At 40.5% G+C, this 22,180-nt stretch overlaps 1 protein-coding gene across 5 annotated transcripts in view; it reads left to right on the forward strand.

The window, feature by feature from the left end:
- The window catches only part of LRRC3B (leucine rich repeat containing 3B), a 44,158-nt gene extending 22,880 nt beyond the window's left edge, over positions 1–21,278 (forward strand). For all 5 annotated transcript variants that reach the window (XM_053983209.1, XM_053983208.1, XM_053983210.1 and 2 more), the window contains one exon: positions 20,017–21,278. In XM_053983209.1, the coding sequence (XP_053839184.1) occupies positions 20,182–20,961 (780 nt within the window). In that variant the 5' untranslated portion in view covers positions 20,017–20,181 and the 3' untranslated portion in view covers positions 20,962–21,278. The remainder of the gene's footprint in view (positions 1–20,016) is intronic.
- Positions 21,279–22,180: the final 902 nt, after the last annotated feature.

Raw genomic sequence — 22,180 nt, forward strand, 5'->3', positions numbered from 1 at the left:
CTCAGTGTTTTATTTTGAAGCTTTCTAGCTACACTTTGAGGATTATCTTCTGTAATTTGTGTACAGAAAACAGAATTAAAGTTTCCCCTTGTTTTCTTGCCAGCTTGAGAGTCATTTTGGTGTCCAAAAGCATTTCATAAAAAGGCTCAAATTTTTTTCTCTCTCGCCGTTTGTTTGGTTTCTTTAAGAGCAGTGTTTTTAAAACAGCTTGTATGAGACTAGGCACCCAAGTTGGTGTTTGATGCATTGAATTCAGTTAATCACTTAATTGGTCCATTAGGTTCTCAGGAATTTATTTACCTAAATAAATTGACTGCATGTGACTTGTCGTCATTTAAAAAAAACTTCTCCTTTCAAGAGTTAACAGATAAGTTTATGCATATTTTCTAGGGATATTGTCATGCTATCAATTCAGTAATTCAATTTGTTGACTTCAGTTACAAAAATGAATAAATATTTGCAGTTTTGGTCCTTTGCTTTTGGATGCCTGTGTGAGTTGAAAAACAAGAATACTATTTTGATTTAGAGTCACAGAGCAACACAGTTAATTGTGTCTCTTCAGTGTTAGTTGGCTAATATAACCATTTTTCAGGAAGCACCGTTCTTGTGGAAGGGAACATCATTTCAATTAATGCTTTACACCATGTTCCTTTCAAATTGTATTTTTAAAAGAGAACATCTGTAATTGCATCTGCTTACTTACTGTAGTCATAGTAGAAACTATACTCAGTGGTAAGATATTTCATTAAATTTGAGTGATAGAAAATATCTACAGCCAAATTCTGGTTTGGGGTAATTCTGGTTTATAACTAACTCCCTGTTGCAAGTGAAGAACCCCATGAAATGCATCTCTTCTTTACAGACAACACAGGTTGTACAGTCATGTGTAACATAAAGAAGAAATAAAAATGTGCATCTGTAGGATTTAAGCATTATGCTGCAAAGCCTAGAATTGCCTCTGTCTTAAGTTATTGCTGCTTTTGAGTATTTTTTCTTGAACTGTAGTCCTTTCAGCTGTTCTGTTTAACTTGATTAGAAGTAATCATGGAATGGTTGAGGCTGGAAAGAGTCTGTGGAGACTGCTTAGTCCACTGCCATGCTCAGGCATGTTTCTCAGAGCTATGTCTACCAGGCTTGGATGGAGATGCCACAACCTCTCTCGGTAACCTGTTCCAGGTTTGACCACCCTCACAGTAGGGAGAAAGAAAAAAAAAAAAAGGAAAAATAAATTATATTCTTACTTTCAGATGGAATTTCCTGTACTTCAGTTTGTGCCCATTGCCTCCTGTCCCTTTGCTGGGCACAACTGGGAAGAGTCTGTCTTCATTCTTGTCTCATATCAGTTGTTTATACATACTGATGAGACCTGTCCTGAACCTTCTCCAAGCTTATCAGTCCTTGGAATCTCTGCCTCTCCTACATCAGATCTTTCAGTTCTTTTATCACCTTTGTGGCCTTTGCTGACTTGTTTCAGTCCATGTTTTGCACATACCTGGAAGCCCAGGACTAACCCAGCTCTGTGCAGGTGTCTCACCAGGGTTGAGTGGAGGGAAAGGAGCACTCTTAACGTGTTGGTGTTACTCCTTCTTGATGCAGCCCATGATGCCTTTCAATGAGGGCACACACTTTGTGTCTGTCAGGGCTCTGATGTTTCTCTCTGCAAGCCTGCTTTCCAGTTGGTCATGGTATGGAGTTAACCATACCCAGGTGCAGAACTTGGAATTCACCTTTGCTGAATTTCATGAGGTTCCTGCCAGCATGTTCTCCAGCCAGTCCAGGTCCTTCTAGATGGCAGCACACCCACCTGGTGTATCTACTGCTCCTCCCTGGTTTCTATTATCAGCCAGCTTGCTGGAGATTCTCTCCCACCCTCCAGGCTGGTTGTAAAAGTGTTGAATGATGTTGGTCCCAGTACTGACCCCTGGAGTACTCCACTAGTGATGGGCCTCTAGCTGGACTTTGTGCTGCTGTGCACAGCCTTTTGAGCCAAGCAGTTCAGCCAGTGTTCTCTCCCCACGTCAACATTTACTTATTTAGTCTGTACTTCATCAGTATATCAATGAGGATGTTACAGGAGACAGCATCAAAAGCTCTGCTGAAGCCAAGATAAATAACATCCACTTCTCTCTCATCTCAGCAGGCATCTCTGCAGAAAACTATCAGGCTGGTGAGATGTGATTTCTGCCTTCATAAATCTATGCTGACTATTCCCAGTCATTTAATTTGACTCCATATGTTAAGGTAATTATTCCCAGATTTATTTGCTGATCACCTCCCCAGGGTTGGAGGTGAAACTGACCTGCCTGTAGTTTATGGGATCCTCTTTCTTGAAAATAGGACTGGCAGTCCTCAAGAAATTACTCTGATCCCTATGATCTTTGAAAGATAGTTTAGAGTAGCCTCCTGTAAACTTCAGTCAGCTCCCTCAGCACTCATAGACGCATCCCCCCGGGATCCAAGGTTTGTGTATGTCCAGTGTGGTTAAATGTCCCTTCACTGGATCCTCCTCTGCTGACAACAAGCCTTTATGGCTCCCAATTTTCTCACGGGTTGCAGTGCCCTGGGCTTTCTGAGCATAGAATATTGAAGGAAGAAGTACCTTTTAAATTGACAGCCTTTTTCATGCTAGTCTGTCTTTCCAGATATCAGAGATTCACTTATTAATATGCTTCAGACACAAACCAGTCTTGTGCAGAATATATGTATTAAAAAAATTTAGAGTCTGTTGATAGACCTGTATTTAAATTAAGCTATTAATGTCTTCCCATGATTACACTAAAAAAGAATTCTGCACTAAGCAGTATGAATCTACCAAAAAGGTGCAAGTTTTTTCTACATGCTTCTTTTCTGTGTTGGCTTGGCTGAGTGCTGAGTGTGCAGAGCTGGGTAACAGGAATGATTACAGACAGTGGAGCAATTTCAGAGATGGTTTTCATGTGTCAGAACAACAAGGTGAATTAGTCTGCAGTCACATTCACATTGCCATCAAGAGCTGTCGTCCGTGCCTGAGCAAGGTTGTTTTAAGTTTGCAGGGGTGTAACAGTCCCAATCTACAAGTGTTTATGTGCAGTTGTCAAACTGGGGAGAAAGAAAGTTAAAAAAAAAGTGAAGCTTTTATTTCCAGCTCAGCAGGAACCTGACAGCTCCTGAGCTCAGCAGGACCAGAAACTGCTGCTTCTTGGGTGGAGCCATCAGCCTAAGGCAGGATTCTGGCTCCTGCCTTCTTCTGAGCTCCAAGTCCAGCAGCAGTCGGGACTAATGGGTGCAAAGCACAGATCATCCCTTTCCTGCTGAGCATGTGCCACTGATGGAGAGCATAGGTTGGTCAGCCCTGCCCTCCAAAGAGACATGGGACATCCACACTGAATGCAGTGAGAGCTTGCTCATTTGCAGTGTTCATTTACCTTTCCAGCATGGCTCCACCAGATCTATCGTAACTTTTTAAAAGTTTCTTAGATTCCAGAAACAGCCAGTGACTCTCAGAGGGTTACACAGCACTCAGGACTCAGCCTAGCAGCATGTGGAGATCTGCCACGGTTGCTCCTCCTCCTGCATGGAAGCAAGAATGGCTGTGCATGGCAACTGTAGCACTGCCTCAAAACTAATGGGAGGCTGCAAGTGCTGCAGTAATTATTCCCAAGAGTAGCTGTACCAACCAACTTCTGGGCTGCTTTCTGCTGGCACTGTTACACAAGAAAGGTTGTTTATTTTCTCCAGCGTATTTGCTGTTGTCATCACATCTTGTGAAGTCAGAATTGCACTTTGTTCATGGTGGACCATTCATAACATAGCCCACATCAGATGTCTCCTGTGAAAACACATTGCATGACCTCACCACAACCATCTGAGCTTCTGTTTCAGATCATTGCTCAGTTCCTGAGTATGAGCCCAGCCAAGCAGCATTCTATGGGGCCACCTTGTTCACCTGTTTATAAAGAGCTGCAACCTTTAGTGCACCAAAGCACCTTCTCTTTGTTTTGAAGAGAGCTGACTGAAAGCTCCAGAAGGAAGAACTGATAAAGTACCATATTTTTAGAAAGACAGAAAAATGCCAGTGTGGTTTAGATTTTGTATTTTGGTTGAAGTTTTTCATGTTGTATAATGTTTTTAATTTTTCCAAGTTTTTCAAAATTCATATTTAATAAAGAAAACATGTATGTTCCAGTAACACTGAAATATCCATTAAAATTTTAGTAGCAGTATTGATATGAATGCTATGGAAAATGCAGCAGAAATAAGAAACTACTTAACTGAAAGAATGCCACTGTATAGGAAAAAATATTATTTTTTTCTTCTTCATCAAACTTCTGGCCATGTCCTATTTTAATGAGTAAAAGTGGGGTGTAGCATTTTGCCTGGGAAATACTTGGATAACTTTAAGTAAAATATGTACTAACATGTTATAAATAGAGTCTTTTTTTCCTCTCATTTTGCTACTAAAAATTATTCTAAGAGAAGCCTAGTTATTTATTTTGTTATTAGTAAATGATTGCCTTAGTAAGGCAGATGGAGATTACTAAGTCATTGATGGAGAACTAATAATTCATTCTTAATGGAGCTTTTTGTACAGTCATGAAAGTAACTTTATAATATGAAATGATGATGTGATGTGTTAGTATTGTAGATGAACTTGTAAGACACCTCCTGGATTGATGGTTGACTTGCCCTCTCCTCCGTGTTTGCAGAGGTCTTTGCCAAAGTGCATTTTTGTGTGCATCTTTGAAGAATTCTAGAGGGGTTATTTGCAAAATGACAGTTTTTTGATGGAAAGAGAAAGGAGAGGTTGAATATATTAATCAAAAGGAAAGCAGACCCATCATAGTAGCTTTTTGGGGCTGTTGAAGCTCGTACCCTAAGGAGCCACGGGCTTGCCACCCTGCAGTCTCCTTGCTTGCCATGGTGCAGCCATGAAGTGACTCATAGCACACACTGATGCCATAGCTGTGGGTGTCTCCCTTTTGTGTTCTGGGGACACTTGTGAGTGCAGAGCATCAGGAGAGCCCTGGTGGTGCAATAACATGTGGCTGTTAGCACTGTGACCACCCTACTGCTGCTCTCCTATCGTGGGTCGGCTTGAAAATAGGTCAACAACACTATGTTAACTGAGGTTTATCACTGGGCTGCTCCTCGGGCTAGCAAAAGTTTTAAATGTAGGATTGCAAGGATGGGCTCTCCTTGCAGCTAGAAGAGATGGAAGATTTGTCATTTTCAGAAAGCATCCTTCTGGGATGCATCTAAACTGTCCTTGGACCAGAATGAGTGACACTGAAAGGTGTATGGCACTGCTTTGTTACAGAAGCTTAATCTGTTTTATTGTGCTTGAGCTAGTCTGTTACCCTCACTATCCAGTGAGGAAGGGCAAGATGGAACTGGAGGATAGCTTTGCCAGACTGAAAGCAAGAAGGGAAGCAGTCAGGAGTGCAGGAGTGCTCAGATTTGAACCAGCTTATGAAGATGGCTGCATGTTGCTGCAGCACTGTGGTGCTGCATCTATGGCAACTAAGGAAAGGAGAATGAGTAAGATAATGTTTCTCATGATGGGAGGCATGAGGAAAAAGATTTGAAAATGCTGCTCTCAAGTGATACAGTTTGGTTTACTTGTTGTTGTAGTGTTCTTCATAGTACATGGCCTGGGGCTTGATAACGGTGGTGTTAAGGCCATTTGGACTTCTTTGTATGTCCTGGACTCTTGACTTGTATTCAGATGTGGGAATTGAATGCATAAGAGGTAAAGGTGTCTTCGAAAAAAGGAGGACAGTTAATAGGGTGCTTTTCATGGTTGACTCTCATTGTGAAGATGTGTAAATATGGGGAAAACTATGGTTTTTTTCACCATACCAGTGTTAAGTCAGTAGAATGCTGCTGCTGCTGGGCTGTTTCATGGTTTGTCATGTAGCTCCTAGAAAGATGGTATAATTTAAATAACTTGTTAAGGCTTGGCAGTTTCGCTGGGCTCCAGGTTGTAAGGAGTTCATCCATGGGCTTGTGAGTCAGTGTGGTCTCTCATGTGAAACTCCCACGTCTGGCTTCCTCCCTTCATGGTGCATGCGCAGGTCTGAGATTAACTTCTCTTCTTCACTCTTCCTGCAATTCCACAGGCTTGTCTGTCAGCCTTAAACTTTCCTGTAGGTACTACATTTCTTCTAGCCTCTGTCTTTATGCCCTTGAATTAGTAATTCTCTCAGTGAGACGAAGACTTTTCTTTGTAGCTGGGCCATCTCTGTAAGAGTCCCTGAATTGTATTATTTTCTTCTGACAGAGGAAAAAAGTGGGTGAGTTGCTTTGAATTCACATGCTTTTATTTGGGCCAAACAAAAGAGCAAACCAAAGAAACAAAGAAAAAAGAGGCAAGTGACAAATAAACAGATGAAAATGTCTTAATTTCAAAAGAACATCCATTATTTATTTGCTTTGCCATTATATTTCATTACTTCTCTGTTACTTTTTTTTTTTTTTTTTTTTTTTTTTTTTTTTTTTTTTTTTTTTTTTTTTGGAAGAAATTATTTCAGGAGAGGAAATAGAAGTCTTGTTTTACCAACCAATGCCCGGACCATTTTGGAAAAGTGTGACACAAGGAATGATCACTGGCAGATAAAGCCACCATCATAGCTGTGCTGAACACACCTCACTGAGAGTAGCTGTTGCTTCAGGAACTCAAGGAGAAGCAGGCAAGAAGAAGGTGTTTGTGTGCCCTGTGCCAGGCACAGATTCCCTTTGCTTTGATTTGATTTTTACTAGAAATGAGTGGGTTAGTGACTGGGCAGGGATTGCAGGTGACACACTGGGGCTTGGCATACCAAGGAAAACCTGAGGCCACTTGGACTTCTGTACTGAGTGAAAAATTCAGCTTTATGGCTCTCCTGGAGTCTGACTGAAATAAGACTGGTAGTAAACAACTTATGTGCTAATAGCAGGGTGCCTTAGTATGCAGGTGGTTTGGAACAGAAGTGAGTGCCTTTAAGCATTGTTTTATGGTCTTGTGTGTTTCAGACTGAAAAATGGCCACAAGCTTTATTACTTTAATATTAACACATTTTCATTACTCTCTCCCTCCCCCATCCTGCAAACTGCTGCATTCATCCATTATAGTGACTCTTCCTTCCCCTTCACCTGGTGTTTTTCACAGCGTGGGGGACGTGGGTGGCAGGAGGGACAGCTGAGGACATAATGGACCTCATCTGTTGCCGAGTGGAGCCAAAGCCCAGGCTGCCGCCGGATAACCTGTTGAGGTAACTTGCAGAGCCCTCAGTGATGACAGCATCCCTCCTGCCATTTCTGCTAGTTTCCACTGACCTGCAAGGAGACTGCACCTCTTACGAGACCTTTTCCCATTAGATTTTTCCATTCTCCCTCCTGCTCCTTGCTGGCAGGGGCTTCACAGTGCAGATGTTGTTATCCATCCTTTCCCAACCCTTGCAATCAGCTATTTTCACTGCACTTGCCATTGAGGGCTGTGTGCCAGGATGTTTTAAAATTGGGAAACAAGCAGCCATGATTCACAGGATCGAATTTGCCCTGCTTTCTCCTGCAATGTGGAGAAATGGTGTTAAAATGTTTTTTTTTAAATCCTATTCTTATATTCTTTTTTCCCATTCCAAGTGTGTCAAGTTAAGTTTATCTCAGTGCCAGTACCAACAGTAACCAGAGTTAAATTATTAGCCTTCCTGTTAGCTCTGCTTGGGTTTCACTTTTCAACAAGCCTTAGTAAAATAAATTGTGCCCCACATGTCTTTAAATTTCATTATCATGACCTAACTTAATTTGCTATGAATTATTTCTACCTGAGCTTCTTCAGCTGTGAACTTGCAGCCTCGAGTGTCTTGCTTATTGGATCATTGCCCAGCTAATCAAGACTTTTTTTTCCCTTCACAACTCCTGCTTTTTGTATCACCTCGGTCTGCCAAAGTCAACTTGGCTGTGTAACCTCAGAGGGGACACACAAAGAGTTGATACATTCTTGTCTTTAAAATAAGGGTTTTATTGAACCAAGTTTCAGTCTGTTTCTCTTGTGCTCTAGTGCTGCTGATAAAGACCTCTTTTCCTTTAGTAAATATGTGACCTCAAGGGTTTGTTCTCTTTCTTTTGAAGGTAGCCATTGCAACACTTCCTTTCGGCTCTTCCTTCCTTTTGTTTTCTCCTTGGGAAAAGTGATTGACTGGAAGATCTCTGCACACTCAGTGTCAAGCAGCTGTGCCTTGTTTTTGTTTTTTGCACAGCTAGGTTCCATGTCTGAAAAAGGCTGGTGCTTATTTCCACTGAGAAAAGTAGATTTTTTATTTTTTTTTTATTTAGAGCTGTTCCTTTCATTTAGCAGTTGGTGATAACTTTTATTTCAGCGTGGTGAACGTTGAAGGCTTGCTTGCCGCTCACCCAGCTGATGAGCTGCAAACAGGCTGAAGTTTTTTGCTGAGTAAGGGTCAGAGAATTCTTAAAGGATTACAGCCTGCAACCTCAAGTTGTAATAACAACTTGCTATCATCGTATGTCCTCAGAAGAGAAACTTAATACAGCAAGTTTTATTATGACTTTGGAAAAGTACTACTACATGGTTCAAAAAAAAAAAAAAAAAATTACCTGACTTCCTGGGAAGCCTTGGGGATGCTCCAGAGCACTTATTTCAAAATGAAAACGTGCTGATTGTTGCTTAGATGTAACACATGCAATTTGAACAGTTCTTTAATGGCAGCTGAGGGCCTGATATAACTCACCAGCAGATTAAAAAATAGCCAGTTTGTTTGACTTTCATTTGGAGAAAGTGGTAACATGCAGCTCTTGATGAGCAGTGGAACATTATCTTTCATATAGCCTTTCTTTTGAAAACAGATACTCTTGCTTGGTGTCCGGATCCTGGTGGAGCAGATATGTCTGCTAGAGTAGTTTAACTCTTATGGTGATTGGTGATACAGGTGCTGCAAGAACAGTGGGCACAAAAGGTATTGCCCTGGGCACACAGAAGTCTTCTCAGTTCAGACATGCTTCAGTCTGACCTAAATTTTTGGGCTCAATGTGAGGGTTACTGGTAAAACAACACGTCATGTGGTAGGCAGGGGGTCAGATTAGATGATCTAATGGCTCCATCTGGCCTTAAACTCTTAATTAGGGAAATGCTGCCAGCACAAGATGGCATTGAAGCTTTACACTGCTAGATTTTTCTTTCTTGGGAGATCTTCACCTGAAGCAGGGCTGCAGAAGTTGTACTTGGACTAGTTTTTTCCACAGCCTCTAATGGCAGTAGCTGCCAGCGGAGCTTAAAGTGGGTCCTGATGGGAACCTGGTAATTTTGTTTTCATGGAAGTACAAAATCCCTGTGTCTGTTTATTCCAGATTACCGCATGTTGTGCTTTTAGAGTTATAATGATACCTAAACATAGAAGGAACATCTGTTATTAGGACAGGAAAAAGAGGTAATTTTCTCTGGCAAGCTAATGAAAAAGAAATTACAGTTATTTGAAGCTGATCATAGATTAAAATATTAGAAGTGGGGATGTGGTTTTTGGGTAGTTTGATGGATGAGTGGTTTGATACAGTAGGTTATGATACTTTTGCTTGACACCTTTGGTACAGAAATGGAAGTGTGCTTGTAGATGTGCTCTTGTCTCTCTCAGCTATGCAAATAGCAGTGTGCAGGTGTAATAACCATTGGCACAGCAAAACCAGCATCACTGATCAGCCATTTTCTTTGGCAAGCTCAAGTGGCTTGCAGCTAACTCAGTGTGTCACTTGACACACTGAATGTGTCACTTGAATGTCACTTGAATGTCACTTGAATGTCTTTTAAAGTTGCTTAATTGCTTATTGATCTCATAATTATTCCATACTTGCTGTCTCTTCTGCTATTTTCTGAATTATATTGGTAAGTCACAATTTTAATTTCATTAGGAAAAGCTTGTGGTTTTGTGGTGTTGAGCATTCACTTTCAGGTTTAGAGCTTTTAATTAGAACTTTCAAACTTGATTGGTTTCTTTTATATGCTAGTACACATTTTATTTTTCATGCATTTTTCTAAATGAGTTATTCTACTTCTGCATTCTTCTTTAAGGTCCTGTTAATATACAGGCAGCATATTTCAAAGCACAAGGAGCTGAATTAATAACTGCTGAGGTACTATATTTTAACTGTTGTCCCCTTTTGCTAATTTATCTTGTGGGGATTTTTCTCCCCTTTAAGATTTTTTCAAAGTAATTGCTCTGGAAGTATGTTCTTTTTCTTGCTAGTCTCATCTTGTGTATTACTATTATTCAGGTTGCTTCATTTTAGTAATAGCTTCTGCTGGCTTCTTTCCTTTCAAATTCTTTGTGCCATGAATTACTGCTCTATGTTTGTCTCACTGGGAAGTTGTGCAGGAAGAGAAACAGCCTTGACTTCCTGGGTTTTAACACAACAGGGCAATCTAGACCCAGTAACAGCAAGAGTTTGTGAAAGTGGCTACTGAACTGTCACTGTGGCACTTCCTCTGCTCACATCTGTATTTCCTGTTGAGCTGTCTAACCTAAGCAATGGTTTCATCTGTGGTGATCCATTGTAGTTCCTGAGAACCTGCTCTGTGACAGAAGGTCAGCTGGAAAAAGCAACTTTCAACCATTTTCTGCTTTGTTCTCCTTCTCCCTGTCTTGCTTCGGAGTCTGCAGCACCTCTCTTGCAGCATTCCCTGGTGCCCAGGTGTCTGCTGCCAGCAGCTGTCCTGCTGCTGCTTTGGCCAACTGAGGGCAGCTTTGCAGAGCCACCAGTGTGTTCCTCACTGAGCAGTCCCCTCAGGGTAGCATGCTCATTTCTGCCTTGCTGACTTTATTATCAGCACAGCCTCCCCAGCCTAATTACAACCTCTGTCTTCTACTAAGTTGCAGGAGCATTTGGATGAACCTCAAATGAGCTTAAAGATCACGGTACACAGAACCAAATAAACACCCTTAAAAGTGGAAGAAAGGTCTCTAGGTGGTCTGAATCTTGCTTGTCTTTGCAATAGCCTTATTTCCTTAAAGGCCTGTCAGTTTCTGATATCACAGTTTTGTTAGCAGGGGTAAGATTTGCACTTTGCAAAAATAGAATGAGGTCTTCAACTGGGCAAGGACACCATCTGCAGTCACCAGATGCAAGATTATCAAGATTAAATTGCAAGACTTGCCACTGATTATGCTGGTAATCATTGAAGTAATCAGTGTAATTATCTTGAGATCAAGACAAGATTTTCTCTGATCTGATAAATTCTGCCTAATTAAGTTGAAGTAGCATCCATCATTAGCTACTGGAAAGACTGTGGCTCCAACTGGGCACTTGTCTGTTTCATTTTGATCGTGTTATTTTATAATATGGGAGAAAAATAAATCGGCAAATATTGTGAAACTGACATCTTATGATGAAAACATTTTCCATTGGGTTGTGTCAGATTTCTTGAAAACTTACAGCATTCCTTATTCATGAAAGGCTCCTAGGTATTCTCCTCATAACCAGACTTTAGAAAAGACTTTAGTCTGGATCTCTTTACCCAAGGAAGATGAAGTATTTCCACTTCAGGTTATTTTAAGCTTTCAGAATATATTTTTTTTCTACTATAGATCATGTGGAGGATTGACTCAGCTGCAACTGGAAAGGATTTTCTTGCCAAATAGAATGGTTGTTGATGTTTTCTCAGAAAATGTGACTGAGACTTGGAAGAATATAATCCCAAACACCGATGCACACTAATAATCTAGAAAAAAATGATACGGCTTTGGAGAACTCTTCACAAGTAGTCATTTATGTGTGGTGGAGCATTTTCCTTTAGCATCTGTAATGTGGTTCTTAATGTTCATATATAGTGGTAAAAAAAAATCTTTTGCAGATCTGTTTGCTGAGCAGTAACTGGCATATCTTGAGCCTTTGTTCATTTCTTTTATAGGTTTTTGAGACAATTTCTTCCAAATATAGTGATAAATTATGTTAAAGATTATGATGTATCTTACTTACATCTCATGCCTTTCATTTTTACCTTGCTTTATGTTGCCACTACATACGCACTGAAAGTGTATGTAACATTTTGCTTTCTTCTTCAAATGGCATAGGTGTGCATACAAAATGCTGTTTATATTTCCCATCAGGGTATATTGCTCAGTGGAGGGATGGGAGCCGTCTGTAGTCTATGTCAGATAAAGAGGATACAGGCGATAACAAAGAGACATAGGCAGCACGGAATACCTTCTAAAAAGCAGGTGATTCAATCTTTGTTAAGGCTCAAAAGAATGAGGTCTAACAGCATGTCCAATAGCTGTTTCTTTAATTTCCAGCAAGTTACCAAATTTCATTCCAAGAAATGTGTTGCCACAGAAGACTTACAAGAGCAAAGCATCATAGGAGATGATTGTCATCAATCTGTTATTATATCTGCTAAGTTTCACACAATTATTTATCAGCTGAGAGTTATGAAATAATTCCTGATTTGATGTGAAAAGGGAAAAAAGTCAAAATCATTTTTTAAAACGAACCCAACCCATCAGTCTTAAAGTGCTGATTCATTTGCCCACACAGTATAATTAAGATGTTAATCTGTAATAAGGAGTGATACATTCAGTGATCTCACAATCAGAAAGTAATTATAGCTTAAAATCTTCATTTGGCTCTCCTCAACCATTTTATTACTCTGTGACAGGTAAGGGAGGGCATTCATAGAACAGGCTCTATAAACCTTTACCTACACCCTTTGCTTCTACAACTGGAAAAGGTTTGCAGTTATATATAGATGCCTATACTGGAAGTTTTTTGGGAACAAAATGTCAGCTGGCATTCTGAGTCCTGTCCTAGAGGAGAATATTATAGTTTGAGTACATTTGGTGTTTCATTAGATAATGAATCCATTATGTAGTTTAAGTTCAGGCTCACACTGATTAATCATGACATTTCAATTATTCATAGAATCAATGATCTTTTGCACCCTTTTTTCCCCCCACCTCATTTGCCGTTGGCTTCTATTAATTTCCATTTTTACTGCTTTAGGATTTTTCATCTTGCCATATTCTGAAATCCTGAAACTCTTCCACTGCTGGAGACTTCCATCTGGGAATTTAAATGACCTGACACCTTGCAAGCAGCTTGTTGCATCTCTCTGGTTTGGTGCTTCATAGCATCTTAACTGCCTACCTTCAAGGTGGCTGAGCTGTGAAGCAGCCAGGCCTCCACATTTGAGGAGTGACAGGGAAAGATGCATGAAAGACACAGGTTGTCCTGGGAATCCAAACCACGTTCTTGTTTCATCTGCTAAATGGAATTTCCTCATGCTGTCCTGGAGCCATGGAGAGGGTTGACTCGCAGTCTGTCTGTGCAGCTAGTGAGATTACCCTTGGCCATGGTGTGCTGACAGCACATAGGTGGCATTGTTTTAAAGGATCATATTGTTTGTTTGTAGGAATTCACTTGGTACCCATGCAATTTGATGTTCTATAGTGCACAGACAGCACAGAGGTCACAAGTGGCTGCTGTGTTCCCCTTTGGGTCCTACTGCTCCTGTCCAGCTCCAGCTCGCACATACTTCAGCTTGCACACTTTTCAGCTCAGTACCCACTCAGTCAGTCAGTCACATTGTCACGGTGTAGTTTTATCATATATCCATAGGTATGTAAAAAACCCCACAACTTCTTATTTTTACATCAATCTTCTTGTGTTTTTAAAATTTGTGAGCTGATTCAGCCTGCAGATGTTGGTGGAGCCAGGCAGGATTTGATGGAGGCTTTTCCCCAGTGTGCACAGGCTCTGCTGGCCTCCAGAGGCTCAGATGCTCTCAAACCTCGTGCACAGGACAGGCCAGTGTGCAGCTTACTGGGAGGTCTTTACTTGCCAGTAGTGTAAGATTTACTAAGGGTAGGAGGTATGTAAATATTTCTTTCTCCAAATATCTTCTCTGTTTTAACTCTTCCTAAATATGGCATTAGCAATTGTTTGGGAGTAGTGGTGGCAAATCTCTTTCTTTGGGTTCAGGTAAAATTGTCCTGTCCTCAGTCCTCTAGTGAACTGGACTTTTCAGGCTGGATAATCACCTGTTAATTTTAGCCTATAATCTCCATTTTATGACTGTCTTGTCAATAATAATTGCAAGGTAATATTTTTAGAGGTAAAGTAATATATGGCTTTTAATGACAGTGGGGAAAAAAAGAAGAGTACAAAGTCACAAAACACAGCTCTATGGATGGGGGATAGCAGGGGATGGGATGTATGTGTGTTTCGTAAGAAGCAGACTGGCATTACAGGAAGCAGAACTCGTAGGAAGCAATGTATTAGAAAGGGGCATATTTTCTATTTCAATGGTTAATTTGCTAAACCCGATGTAACCCAAAAATATTAAATATGGCAAAGTTAAAACCTGTTTTAATAGAAAATAGAAATCTAGATTTATCAATGAGCATCTTTTCTATAAACCAACGTAGTCGATGTCTTAAAGGAGGGAAAAATATTATGATAATGTCAGGTCTCTATAAAGCATCTCAGTAATTTTCTGGAAGTTAATGATCTTTTTCAGTGCTCCATTTAATGGATTTTTAGTTATAAAATTTTAATACTTATTCAAAGTGCAAGTTTGCTTTAAAGATGTCTAAAAAAAGAGCCCTGTAGGAGTCTTATTTCCTGGACTTTTCTAATTCTGCATCAAAATTCCGATGTTGGCATGCAAGAAAAGTTGTTACTCTGGAGGATAGGACTTAGACCAGGCTTGAAAAGTTGAGCTCTTTTTCAGGGATCTCTTGAGGGCTTACTGGGAGTTGAGAGCTTCTTTTGAAGGCAGTAGAGCTGCCCACAGAAATAGGAGCTGTCTCTAGATTCATACATGAGTTGTATGGGCTGTACAAGAGGAGGATGGGAGGCACCCTGATATGTGCAGTGCATCTCTGATGTGAGAGGCCTGCAGCCTGTACCTTCAGTATTTACTGAGGATGCAGTGATGTTTGTTGTGGATTCTGTGATCCCAAGGAGTGTGGAGCTCTGCAGTGCCATTTGGGATCCATTTTCAAGTGAGGGCTTCTCTGGGTACTGTGCCTAAAGTTAGTAGCAAAGTCACTTAAACTTTACAGCTGTATATACTTGGAAGCATGGTAAGCCTAGGCAGGTGAATTGTACATCAGTCCCTATGATCCACATTCTTAGGAAGCTGGATTGTACATAATTTTTTCCAATTTTTCTGGTGGTTGAAAAGTGACAGACCAGACAGATTGAGTACAGTCGTGATGCAGCCAACAGCTCACCCCCTGTGGTTGAACCATTGGCTTCTTCCTTTTCACTGTTCTGATCTTGCCTGCTCATTTGAGCACATCAGCTACAGTAACAAGAAATTGCTCTCTAATCAGGGAGCCTTCGGTAACCTCAAGTACAAGCTGTGTGTGTAGTTGCTGAGCATTAGTAGTTAGCTGTGACCCCTTTGACATTGCTGGAGTAATAGATGCAATCTTTTTCATCAGTGGGTCTAGCTTTGAAGAGAGAGCAGAGAGCTGCTGCTTATTCTTCCCATCAGTGTTTGACAAGCAGGTAAAACAAGTGAGGGTGGTGTGTGTGAGTCTGGGAGCTCTTGTGTTGGCATGTACCTGTGTGATCCTGTTCTTCAGACTTAATTTGTGGCCCTTGTTCTGTGATTTACAACAGGAATCTTCCCATAAAAACATTTATATTAAATACATTAGGTCATGGTTTTGTCTTTATGTGTGAGATCTTGCTTGATGAAGAGCTGTCAGGAGAAGGATAATGGTCTTGATTTTTCCTCAAAAATAATGTTTGGGAGTTCACCTGACACTGAGAATTCAGTGAAATTCCAAGTAGAAGTGTTGTCTACTGCCATCAACTTGAACAAAGATATTTGAATGTCACAGGTAATTTTTGTAGTGCTAGGAAGTAATTTTTGAAGGACCCTACTAAAAATGTAGATATACAATGCGTGGAGAGGCCATCTGCTGAACAAATAGGGAGTGAATCCCTCTCTTGCATCTGAAAGATACAAATTTGCAGTAAGAGTGTCATCAACAATTGGCTCCACTGATTTCACCTGAGGGCTTAGGGGATTTGTATGTGTGGGTGTGTTCAACATACTGTAGGCAGAATACCTCTCGAGGCTTTTGAGTCCTCTGAGAGCAGTGGCTGGCTCTCAAGTGCAAGGATTTGGTATCTGCTCCATTCTCTTTTATGGAGGCAGGGGATGTGTGAGTACTTGGGTCATGACCAAAGCTGCCATGTGGACTCTGAAAGTCTCAACACTGCAGCAGAAACCCGTTCCTCTAGTCAGACATCTTTAACTAAACATATATGTTTATGTATCTTTTATTGTCTTAGTATTGCCCTAAACATCAAAACATCTCATTTTTTTGTCTGTTCTGTGTGATGGTTATAGGATTCGTATCCTCCTATATCTTTCTTTGAAGACAAAACAGGATAAATTAATATTGCAGGCAGTCTTGTCCTGGACTTTCTGTGTGACTTTCTTGAGTCTGTGGAGCCTTTCTTCGTGTCAGTAGTTGGAGGCACTAATGCTTCCTCACATCAACAGTTTCTTGCGGGGAGAAGTTATTATTCAATTAGATATTTTAGTACTGTTGCATTCAGGAGCTTAAATACAGACTCTGCACCTTGTTTGCAGTAAAGACAAATACTTGCAAATACCTGACACCTGAAGCTCAGTAGAAAGCTCACTATGTATTAAAAGCAATGTGCTTTCCCTGAGGATTTCAGGATTTGTACATTTTCCTGCATCGTTGGATGTAGGCACTGAGTGAATGGTCTTGGGAGAGCTTGAGAAGAGGAAGCCTTGGAAACCTGTTTAAATTACAAGACTGTAAAGAACTCTTCTGTGCAATCTTTTATCTGTAGTATTATTCCCCTGCAATATTTGACTTGGTTTTAGGTATTCTATGTTTGTACTTGTATTTTAGAAATGTGCACAAAAAGCCTTTTTTATACCACGATGCTGCAAGTCACTTTTAAATTTTTTTTTCTTTATTTGCAGATTTATAATTAATTCACATATTTTAATTTGGTGTCTTTCATCCCTTTGTCTGTAGTCATTACTGTTTATTCTGGTGTATCTCTATTGTGTTTGTTCCAGTCCTGACACCTTCTTAATTTATTGTGTTCCAAGCAAGAGGAAATTAGATATAGCTCAAGAAGCCACAGATCTTCCTACTGGCATTAGAAATGTGTGAATCCTAGTTTTCTGTTCTTTTCTTGCAGTCACTAGAAGTAAGAAAGTTCTTGCTCTAAGTTTATTGTTGAAACCTAAACCTCAGATATCCCTTCAATCATATCTTCTGAAGCAAACAAAGCTCTGTTTACCCTGACTGATGCTCAGTCCCATTGTGTTTCTTCTGGTTAATTTACTGGGAATTTGCTGAGCTCTGTTCTTATTCAGACAAGTTTTGTTGAGTGGGTTGTTAATTGCAGGTTTAAACTTGTATTTGTTCCATCTAACAACTTAAAATATTGTGTGTTCTTTCTTCTCTATATTAATTCACTTAGTAAGGCCTTTAGAAGAGGCACTGCTTCATTAAACACTATCCTGTTTAGTCTGTAATGACTCTGCTTCTTCCGCTCTAAACATATTAATACATTAAATAGTTTCATTTGTCTTCAGTGGGATGAGGCTGCTCTACAAAGGGGCTTGGGGCCTCTTTGATGCATGCTCTTTGGTGGTGTAACAGTGCTGTGGAGGACTCAGCAGAGTCTACGCTGTATTTGCAGGTTGACTGGGTTTTTTTAGCCTGTAATGAAGCAAATTTGATATTCATTTGTCACATTCTGATGAGAACAGTATCATTTTTGTACTTCTATAAAATGAAGCACCCAAGACTGCTTCAGGTCTTTGCTCTTTCCTCCCAGTCTCTTGTTGCAGTAGAGCTCCAGTGCCGCTGGTGGGAAGCCACTGTGTACAAGTAGTAGGTGATGAGATGATGCTCCTTCTGTGGTGGTGAGCTGGAACACTCATCTACTCTTCTGGTGCAGCAGCACAGTAGTGAGACACATGAACATGAAGGGAAAATAGGTGGCTGTTTTTCCAGGGGACAGGCTGTCCTGCCACAACACCCAGGGCTGCTGGAGGGAGCAGCAGATTGCCAGCTCCGAGTGCCAGGGGGAGCAGCTGCCAGCTCCAGCTTGGCCTCTGAATAGGCTGCACATTTTAGCAAGTACTTAGCACTTTTGGGCAGGCTGGGAAAAAAACAACTTCTGGAGCTTACCTCCTCCAGTAGCAGATTTCTGTCTGGTCTGAAGAGCAGGCACTGCAGTGACCAAAGAGCCAAAGGGAAAAATGGGAAGGATATATGCACGCACTGCAACAGGGCTCTTTCATGTAAACCCTGTTTTTTCCACAGAGGTCATGAAGGATTTCATTGACTTGGGAGGTGCTACCTCACCTCTCTTTCCTCAAAGGGAGCTTTTCATGCTTTGCTTAGTTTCCTTCTAAGCAGTTTCATGTTTCCAGAGTTAACTTCACAATTTCTCATTTCTAACAATTACATTTCTTTTTAATTTTAGAGTAGAAATTTTATGGAATCCAAGTGTAAGCTTTCTGTTTAGGTTCTTGGGCAATTGCTGATTTGAACAATAGGTAAGTTGAAGATTAATGGTGATGCACTACTTCTCCAGTAGTTGCAGTGAGAGTATGCTGAACTTGTGTGAGCATTCCCAAGCCATGGAGTAATCACAAGTAATGTACATGCTGTTAAGATTGGTTTGGGTTGTTTTATTTTTCTTTTTTTTTTTGTGGGGTTACTGACATAATGAGCCTCAGCATAAAAGGTTAAATAGAATTTGAGCTATGAGTTTGAAATTATGCTTGACACATCTGATCCATATTACTGCAATGGGTCAGTAACTGCAGTTGGTATGTCAGTTCTGCAAGTAAAAAAGTGATTGCAATGTAATTTCTTCTTTTTCATGTAAAATCACACATATCCTTCGTGCAGGGATTTTCTTGTTCAGTGGGCTACAGTATGGATTTAGAAAAAAACATAATTCATTTATATGTAAATACAACCTGAAGGCTACACATATCCAAGCTGCTACGAAGATAGAGAGCATGTACATGAAAACAAATGAACCTGTTGTTAGAAATTCATAGTTTACCATAATAGGGGTGGTGGTGGAGGGGAAGGGTTGTCTTTGAAACCATATAGGTCAGCATTTCAGACTTCTGTATTTGTATTCCAATTAAAGGAGAAAATGGAAAAGATTCTGGATATTTGCTATTTTAAAGCCAGCTTGAGGGGGGAGAAGCAGAAACAGTATTTTCATATGTCCTATTAGCAAATTACATTCTGTGAATAAGATATTTTAATGTTTGGCTCATATATAGATTTTGTGAGTTTTATTTGTTTTGGAGGGTGGGATATGTGAATTTTTGGCAATTGTTCAGTTTCTTTTTGTTACATGAAAAGAAAATTTAAAAAAAAACTGGGAGTAGAAATTATGTCTGTGGGTCTCACAAAATACTGGGAGTACAAGAAATCCAGCATTCTAAAGCAAAAGAGAAGGAGGGGGAGACAAACAAGGAGATGGCGGGTGATTGTGGTGTCTTACAGCAGCATTTGCTTTACCTGATTTTTGTTCCTTGATATAGTAAAAATATTTCCTTGCTGAAGTACTCGGATTTGGACTTAGAATAAATTGCAATACGTTCACAATAACCACCATAAATTCCTCACTTAACCTGTCACTGTTGCTGGAGATACAAGTCGTAGCTCCTATCAATGCATCTTCTACTTCAGCAAGGGAAAATGCAATTTAGTTTTATAGCTGTTTTAGAAGAGTCTATGATAAAAGCAAACCAGTGCTTTCCCTAATAAGTATTAAAGACCAAACCTGTGCAATTTGTAGTAAGTGTAGTCTATCCTCCTAAAAATATCCTGGGGATTTATGCACTAAACTCAGATTAATGCTGATAGGAGTTACCTAAGATAATAAATAATTTCTTTAGTGTGCATTTCCCTTTAACATCTTCTTATTTCTATTTTTTTAATGAAAACAAAGTTAGAATTGGAGTTTGTGGTATAAAGAACCTTTTTTTTTTCTTCTTCTCTGTAGGCATGCTTCTAAGAAGCATATTGACCATGAGGAAGCCCATGTGCTAGTAACCAGTTTTTAGTAATCCCGCCGAAGAAAATGAAGCCACGTTTCAGCTTTGCCAGTCTTTTTCCCACCCTGTCGGCTGAATGAGAAATGGTCGTGTGATTATGCTGACAGCCCAGCATGCATTTGGTAGACCTGTGGTTAACTCGTTCCCTCTCCATGTGTCTGCTCCTACAAAGTTTTGTCCTCATGATACTGTGCTTTCATTCTGCCAGTATGTGCCCAAAAGGCTGCCTCTGTTCCCACTCCGGAGGTCTGAATGTCAGCTGTAGCAATGCAAACCTCAAGGAAATACCCAGAGATCTTCCTCCAGAAACAGTCTTACTTTATTTGGACTCCAACCAGATAACATCTATCCCCAATGAAATTTTTAAGGACTTGCACCAATTGAGAGTCCTCAATTTATCAAAAAATGGAATTGAGTTTATTGATGAACATGCCTTTAAAGGGGTGGCAGAAACCTTGCAGACTCTGGATTTGTCCGACAACCGGATAAAAAGCGTGCACAAAAATGCTTTCAACAACCTGAAGGCCAGGGCCAGAATTGCCAACAACCCCTGGCACTGTGACTGCACGCTGCAGCAGGTGCTCCGGAGCATGGCCTCCAACCACGAGACAGCCAACAACGTCATCTGCAAGACGTCTGTGCTGGACGAGCATGCGGGAAGACCCTTCCTCAACGCTGCCAACGACGCCGACCTCTGCAACCTCCCTAAAAAGACTACTGACTACGCCATGCTGGTCACCATGTTTGGCTGGTTCACCATGGTGATCTCCTACGTGGTTTATTACGTCCGACAGAACCAGGAGGATGCAAGGAGGCATCTTGAGTACTTGAAATCCCTGCCAAGCAGGCAAAAGAAACCAGATGAAGCCGATGACATTAGCACTGTGGTATAGTATTCTGAATGCAATGACTGCCTTTGTGATGGGAACTAGAGTTGGATGACACTAAAACCAGAGGTTTACTTCTAACGTTCATTGTAAACATTAAGACTTTTGGGGCTTTTTTTCCTGTTTAACTGAATTACACCACTGTTGAGCTTTCTAACAGAAAGTTTTGTCCGGGTGGTAAGCTTCAATTATTTCTCTGGTGGTATCCTAAAGCAAGTGAATTAATATGTAAACATTAGTTTAGACCCATTCCACTATTTAATAACGAAATTTATTTTTTTAATTTAAAAACCAAATAAAAGCTTAAATTTGAACCATGTAAAGCCGAGTAATTTATTGCTCAGAAACCTGTCCAGTGCCCGAGCACTCTTGGCTTGTTCAGTGCTCGTGAGGTAGAAGAGAGGAGTGATGATGAAGTGGGCTGTGAGAGGTCCAGGACTCAAGAGTCCCCAAAGGGCATGTTTCACCCATGGGAGCAAGGTATGCAGCTGGTGAATGGTAGCCCATTTTGTGGGCTACCTGCCACAGTGGGAAAGGGGCACAGTGTGGGCAGAGCAGAGTGCCCTGACTCTGAGTGTAAGGGACTGATGCTTGCTTAACCTCTTGGAGGGCATTTTGGCAGTGCTGGGTGGGAGGCAGCCTCGAGGAGCTGCACCTCAGGACATCGAAGAGAGGTAAGCCAGGGGCATGTGGTGGTTTTCATCTTACACCTTACTGCCTTGCATGAGCTTCAGGCAGGTGACCTCAGCACTGGGGAGTACAGCAAGAAGGCAACAGCAGGCTTAGTATCTTAGTATGCTGGTCAAGCTAGAGTACCACTAGTGATAATTAAAAACAAAAAAAAAAAAAAATCTGGTGGGTTTAAGCTGTATATTAGTTCATAAGTAAATGTAACTTCTATTTTTTAGGGAGCAGCCTTTTAAAAAAATGAAGGAAATAAATGAACATATTGGGTAGGCATATTCTATTGTGTGTCCTAACATAACATATATGTATGGTTTCTTATGATTTTGTGGCTAAACATTTGGGAAAATAGAAAGTCCACATGCAGTTAAACTCAGCCCTGCATATGAAATGGATATTTTAAATCTCAGCTGTCTTTAAAAACACAGTGTTTTTCTCTTTTCATAGACAAAATTTTCAAAGGGAAAAAATCCACAAGAATGTATTCCTCTTGTCCTTTATTACCATAATAAAATGATACTTGTCTCTGGGTCCTTATAGA

This window comes from Vidua macroura, chromosome 1, assembly GCF_024509145.1.
Source record: "Vidua macroura isolate BioBank_ID:100142 chromosome 1, ASM2450914v1, whole genome shotgun sequence".
NCBI lineage: Eukaryota > Metazoa > Chordata > Aves > Passeriformes > Viduidae > Vidua > Vidua macroura.